We start from the raw sequence: 7737 nt of genomic DNA, 5'->3' as shown, positions 1-7737 counted from the left end.
GATTGAAAATTGGGTGAAACTTATCTATCCGATTAAATTTGAAATAACGAATACAGCATACACAGTCGAGTCTAGATGACTCATATTTTAATTGTGAAGTTATGTTTAAAAAAACTAATAACTTTAACAACAACCCTGTACAAAATATAATTGGTAAAAATTTGCCTCTTGAACACAACAAATGTATATATATAGATTATGTTATCAATAAATTATCGTAAATTGAATGATATTGACATACAGCTATGAAAATAAGTTTTTAACAAGTTTACGGTTAAATTTTTAATATTTTTGTTGCATTTAATCGAGACAGTATTTTTTATGTAGTGAATTTTGTTAAAACTATTATGTTTATAATAGTTGTATGTTAAGACGAAGACGCGGGTGACTTTAATCTACCTCGACTAAACATGAAGGTCTTTCACGGTCGCTGGTGAAAACATATCCTTCTAATATTAACTTGACCTAGTTTATTTTCCTTATCAAATAGTTTATCATGTTTACAATATAGGTAAACCGAAAAGGTGACAATCTTTAGTTCCGAATAAACATGTCTAGTTTTGTTGTCTTATTGAGTATTCAAGCATTGTTCGTGTTTAGTAAGTACAGCAACTTAGCAATTATCTACATTGTCGATTTTGTTCTTCCTTTTGTCTTGTTACGCTATACTTTTAATATTACAATTTATAATCGACTTTCGTGTTGATTCCATTGACTATGCTTCTGTGCTTTGTCCCCATGCAATTTAAATTTATTTTCTTTGTTAACGAGTTAATTATTTTGATTTTGCATACAGCCTTGCCTCGTAAACCTACAACTGAAAATCGAAAAAATAATGCTTTAATCTCTTATGCATTTATAACTCATTAATTTTGTCATGAGATGAATGCATTATTTTTAAAATTTTAGCATGTTTAGGTAGCTTATTGTGCCAGAGTAGTATGCAAAAATTTTACTGAAATCTGTGACATAGCCCATTTTCTGTAACTTGGTCTCAACATGATATGGTGGTTAGCACCCTGAATCACTGCATTATTTTCGCGATAACATTTCCGATAATAGGATGCACGCACACATTTCATCATCATACATGCACATACATTATCATACATACAGAAATACAAACATTCACGCAGACATATGTATAAGCATTCTTATTGATTGCTGATGCTTTCATGTGTAGTATCACAATACTTACCCTTTCGTATATGCATTCACTTCTTTGACAGGGGCATCGGCTATCAATTGCCAACCTGGCTGGGATCATCATGACAACTCGTGTTATCTGTTTAGTAAAGACACAGCAACTTGGGAAGCTGCAAGGGTATGTAGCTTAATGTTCATCATTTGTAATCTAACTGTTAAACAGAGAACACAGCTTTGTCTTATATATAAAGAATTAAAGAAACCGAAGATTTAATTTTTCAGTTCGGTGACATGTAGGAAACATATCAAGTGAAAACCCGTGTGTTGTGGTTACAGGGTTAGTCTATCAGTTTAAAGACACATTAAATATAACATGTCTAACGATCTTTTTATTTCTATAAACACATTGTTGTAAAAATACAACATTTCATAATTCAAGATGTACACGTGTTTCTGAAACACTCAATACGACTAACGAATACACTGTTTTGCCCAGATAAAAGGCTAATTGTATGCCTTTCTAGAATCTTTAAAACATTAATCATTTACACTTTTTACCTTGGATAGAAGTATGTAACGTTGTTTTTTTTAAATTTAATTTAGGAATAGTTGTACCGTTAAATAATATAATCCGTGTTATATATATATTTTCCAGGATATATGTCAGAGCGTATCTTCATCTCTTGTGGCGATAGAATCACAATCAGAGGAAGCTTTCATAGAGGCACGTCTTCATCACGAGTTCGGTAAAAATATATTTTAATAGTCTATCCACTTTCAAAAGAAACGATTTCATCATCTTATCCTATGGATAAGGCATTAACTGACCCCTGTTATCATAGTTATTGTTAGAAATTACTAATTGATAGATGTTTTGTTGACACTGTGTAGAATTTCTGTGCAAGAATTCTAATTTTGGCGTTTACACGGCCTAAATTCAATGTGAGGGATATTGGCATAAGTTGCAATACGGACCACTTTCATTCTGTTAACAGATATTATTTTAATTATTTTCGGTATTAAGGGTATAATTGTATGCTCTTAATGTACGTGTGTGTATTTATATGGTAATTTGGCATAAAAAATGCATTCAGAAGATACCACTGCTTAATATATAGTTTTTTTCTATAAATATCTTAAGACTTAGCAAAACAAATCCCGCTTACAAACGGGTTGTTCTTTTGCACACCAGAAAAACATGTGTCATCCCGGTTATAGTGTTAATGATTAAAATTATTTTCATTGTTACATACAAGTCTTACTCTGTGATGTCAAAGTTTACAAATCATATTACTTCTTTTTCTGTGTACAATTACCAGCAAGTTTTATGTTCTGGCTGGGAGGTACAGATCAGTTTGACAACGGCACAGAATGGTTCTGGGTGATGACAGAACAGAATATAAATGCGGGATATACAGATTGGCATCCTACAGAACCAGATCATCCTGGTATGTTAATTCACACGTAAAACAAGCCCACGTTTACACGTACAAAGTAAAATAAAAACAAAATACTGAATTTTTGAGGAATATTCAAAAAGGAGAATCCCTAATTAAATGACAAAATCAAAAGCTCAAACACTCCACACGAATGAATAACAACTGTAATATTTATGACTTGGTACAGGTATTTTCTCATGAAGAAAGGGGTAGATTAAACCTGGTTTTATAGCTAGGTAAACCTCTCACCTGTATGACAGTCGTATAAAATTTCATTATATTGAAAACTATGTGTGAACAAAGCAATCAGACACAAAAAGGTTAAAATGTCAAAAATATGGGTACAGCAGTCAACATTGTGTCATCATCTTAATCACTATAGAAACAACGTGGACAACAAGCCCACGTTTACAAAGTATATTATTAGGATAAGATAATACAATCATTCTTATAAGGTCTTGTATCAAGAAGGAGATATGCCATTTATTATCAAATAGTCCTTTTCTATGCCTGTTGGCTGTTGTTTTTGTAGAAATGTTTCTATTGTTCATTTGTTTACCCCTTACAGTGGATGTGTTTTCATGTATCGGTTTTTAATTGTGAACTTTGTTTCCGCTTCATCGATCTATGACTTTTGAACATTGTAACACTTTGTTGGCTTTATTTACATATGCAAAGATAGAATAATAAAAAAAAACAATAGATGGATAGGAAGTGACAATATTTTGTAAATCTTCTAGAGAATTCATTTGACATATTAATCAAAATAAGTGAATAACCCCAAACAAAGCGAGATCTTTGTGAAAGTCTCATGACATCAATAAGCATGCACATTTACACTTGGTTAAAATGTTATGACAGTGAAAAGTGATCATTGATGGTGAAATGCAAGTTGTAACTGCAAATCGCAAGCCATAAAATATACATAATTATAGAATAGAAAAATCATCATAGATACCATAATTTAAAATTATTTTGGCGTTCGAATAAAAAAGTTAAAAATGCTAACCAATTCACCACTGCAGTTTACATATAATAAATAATGTACGAAGTTGACGAGCATTGAGGAATAACTCTTTATGTGACTTATAATGTAGGAAAACAACACTGTCTAGCAATGAGAAAAGATTTTAATTACAAATGGACTGATGACTATTGTACTGGAAACCATGGATACATTTGTGAATCAAAGTTAGTAACTAACAAAAACATTGTATGGATGATCGTTCGTAATGCTGTTTAATTATTATTAGTCACAACTTGTGAGAGGTTTCTCTTGTTAAGTCAACAGTAAAATAAAATTAAAAATGGAAATGAGGAATATGTCAAAGAGATAACAACCTGACCAAAGAGCAGACAACAGCCGAAAACCACAAATGGGTCTTCAACGAGCTAGAAAATCACACACCCAGAGGTGGTCTTGATTAATTAATTAACTTTATAAAATTCCTATTTAACACTTTATTATTATGTTCCATTGATATTTGTGAATACAACGTACTGTTTGACACCTAAGAAATATAGCAAAAAAGGGTAAGGTAAACGAATACGATACTTTATATAAAATGATACTTCACGAGCATGTTTCTGGATTTGAATCATAAAGAAATTTGAGCTCAATTAACAAACTTTTCAAACCCAATAATGGATCAATAGCATATATTTGAAAACATTCCACGTTTGTATTGTTAGAACCGAAAAAAAGAAGGTAAAAATAATTATTAGTATGGTTCAAAATTCGGAAGATAAATTGTTTGTTTTATCCTAGTTCTTAAATGGTAAACAACGTTGTGGATAAAGACCGACTTTCGTTAAACATTGTTTCTGCAAAAACTTTCTTCATTACCGATCGATATTAAGTCTGTGAATACAAAATACATGTAAGCGAAATTGAATTAATGAAAAATCTGAGAAAATATTTGCCTGTTTCAATGACAAACCAACTGTTAAGCACAAAACAAGTTTAATTGTAAAATCTGCACGTAAAGAGTTTAAATTGTATATTTAAGATCAATTGATATAAAATTAGAATTAATAAAAGACAGGTGAAAGATTTTTAAGTCGAATGAAAACTGACAATTCTAAGTCAGGAAATAGAAACACGGTATACAATTTAGACTCTATACGTGCAGATTTTACAAAAGAAGTGCAAAAGATCAGGGACAGTCAAATTTATAGATCGAAAATAAACTGAAAATGTTATGGCTAAAAATGAAAAAGACAAACAGACTTACCGTAGTACAAATCAACGCATTTTGTTTTTAACAGTTTCCTGTTTTTCCAAACAACAAACTACACTCTATGAAAAACTGAATAGAAAACAACACATTTAGAAGCAAGAAACTAACCAGGACACGATTATTCAACCGTCTTTAAATATGACGTTTATAGCAAAATATTGATTGACTGCTACATGCCCCATACATGCCCCATACATACAAGTGTATTCGTTGTTTTGCACGGGGTCGGAGTAAACTATGTATTAATGATTGGGCAACCATTCTCTTTTCATGTGTTGTGATAAACGATTATTTTGACGGTACTTATATTTTACATGAGACTGAAGCATAATAGTATGAATGCGAAAAACTTATTGAAGTAACACATTCAGAAAACGATATTTAAAGCAAAGTGATAAACAAAATAAAACGACGATTGTGTGAATTCGGGAGACACCGGAAAATATTTTTGGTGAATAATTATCATATGACTATTTCCGTGGAAATAATTTCGTTAAACGACATCGTTAAATTATACTTTCTTTTTTTTAATATTATTTTATGTATTAGAGTTGTTTTATTTTAACCGTTTATGTGACAATTTATCTTTTGTAGCACCGAAACCGGTGGGACTATTATTGGATAAACCACAACTATCTAATGACCCCAAATAAAACGAAACAAATTGAAAAGAACTGTGTTGTTTAATTTTAACATGAACAGAGAAATGCATGATTTGCAACAGACAATTTTTTTAGACACTAGGAGGAATCAGTCTCCAATTTTACACATTATATTCTAGTTATAATATGCTATCCTAATCTAGAATGACGCCTGGTTTAGGAGCTTCTACTGTCATCACAATCTTTCTTGCAAGAATGTGTGTTTGTGCTTTTTTCAATTATCTTAATCGTTTTGAGACAAATATTCCTCCTCACTAGTTAACAATCTTACTGTTCTAGGCAAATGATTGGTAGAAATCTACATGTTATTTTCTCGGCTTTTCCTTTTCTCATTATCCTATTGTCATGTCATATTTATCTATAATGCATGTTTACTATTTTGTTTAAATTACAAAACGAAATCTACTTGTTATTTTCTTGGCTTTTCCTTTTCTCATTATCCTATTGTCACGTCATAGTTCTCTATAAGGCATGCTTACTGTTTTGTATAAATGACTTTTGATACCAGGGAAAAGAAAAGGTGGAATAAATACGAAATAGGTAAAGCTGGTTTTATTAAATTGTATTGCTAAACTTAATTATAAACATAGATGACAAGTTTACATGTTAAACAATAATGTAACTCTATATCAAAATAAACAATAAATTAACAATATACTACATGTAGTTCTGCATCAACCGTAGTAATATGTATCTTCGTAAAAATTTATAAAAAAAATATATTTATTCAAGGCAACTAACAAAACATTACACAAAATGCAGGCGCAAGAACAAACATTCAGTTGGTAACGAATAATACAAACTAACAAATCATCACTAGAAAATGTACGAGGGTGTAGCATGTACAACCTTAGTTTGAAGAACAAAATAATCTAGAAATCAAAATAGTCGTTTTAAATCATGGCTGCAAATAACAATTTTTTGGCAGAAACGTAGTCAATAATATGTCTGAATCACAATACAAATCATACATGTAAAACTTTTAACAATTCGAAAAATCATGACTGTCGAATGTAGCATGTGTCACTTCCGGTGCAAACAAGATTACTTCCGGTCATGTCAAACATATACAGACGACATGCCTTAACACTATTATCAAAAGTATATGAATTACACAACGAATCCTTGTTACATTTTTCTGCACAGTTTAAATTAGACCTTGCTTTTGGTTGATACAGCTGTAAATAGTTTGATAAATTTTGAGTTGCTTTCTTGTAGTTACGATCTGTTTTTTGACCGCTTACAATTTCTGTGAAAAGAAAATGTTATCAAAACACAATGATACTTCCAGACCAACTAATTTCGGTGGGGTTTTGTGTTTCTCAATCTTCCTTTTCTGTGTGTTGTTTTGTGGACATTTATTTGTTTACTTCGAATTTTGTTAAGGTGATCATAAAAAAAACCAGAAAGAAATTAACCATGTGAATGCAGTTGTTGCATAAAGATTCCAATAATATAAACGTTTTGTTATATTAAAAGCTGTTGCTTCCTTTGTGTGTTGTAACAGATTGAAGTTCAATTCAAACCTCTTCAAAAGGAGTCCTATAGTTTGTTACACTGTCACACCACTGTCTCATGTAAGGTGAAGGGTTTGGCACAAACACAAATGTTTAACCCCGCCGCATAATGTAGTAAGTAAGAAGTCTTCAGTGGTGTTGTTGATTTATACCAAATCGTTACACATTTATTCTATGTCGGGTCCTTTTATTGCCTTCTGTTTTTTCTATTTATTTGAACCCGTACAGTTGTCAATATTGGCTTACAGCCTCTATATTTTAACATCAAAAGATAGTTGTTTCATTTGACATTATACCACATCTCCTTATTATAAATTATATTATACCCTTGAAACTTACGTATGCAAACCGGATTGATTCCTTCCCAAGACAAACTAGTACTACACACACGTTCCAGATCACCAGAGACGGCAACAAATCCAGGTATACAACTATAGACTACTTTGTCTCCGGGACTTCTTCCTTGTTCTTTTATAACAGTGTTGGCTATTGTTGGTGGTGACGGACACAAGGCAGCTGTAAAATTGGTTTAGACAGTAGAGTGTATAGAAATTATTAAAAAAACAAATTCGTATTAATAACAATTTGATACTTGGAAATTGTCTTATCAATCAAATCTTCACTTATACATGTTATAGACATATCTTTACATTCTAGATACTCTTTATATTGTTGACGTAGACTAACTATCCCATATTTAAACTTATCTTTGGCGAATACTTTTTTTATCAAA

The 7737-nt window shown here is 31.2% G+C and overlaps 1 protein-coding gene across 1 annotated transcript; it reads left to right on the top strand.

Moving 5' to 3' along the window:
* The first annotated feature begins 506 nt into the window (after positions 1–506).
* Positions 507–5557, top strand: LOC134693475 (perlucin-like). Its single transcript, XM_063554309.1, has 6 exons — positions 507–599; positions 1230–1324; positions 1802–1892; positions 2466–2594; positions 3683–3776; positions 5420–5557. Exons 1-6 carry the CDS (start codon positions 551–553, stop codon positions 5448–5450), a joined length of 489 nt encoding a protein of 162 aa, XP_063410379.1. The 5' UTR covers positions 507–550; the 3' UTR covers positions 5451–5557.
* The last annotated feature ends 2180 nt before the right edge of the window (positions 5558–7737 follow it).

This window comes from Mytilus trossulus, chromosome 12, assembly GCF_036588685.1.
Source record: "Mytilus trossulus isolate FHL-02 chromosome 12, PNRI_Mtr1.1.1.hap1, whole genome shotgun sequence".
Classification (NCBI taxonomy): Eukaryota; Metazoa; Mollusca; class Bivalvia; order Mytilida; family Mytilidae; genus Mytilus; species Mytilus trossulus.
The sequence above is the reverse complement of the archived record's forward strand: the minus strand, read 5'-3'. Positions and strand labels throughout refer to the sequence as shown.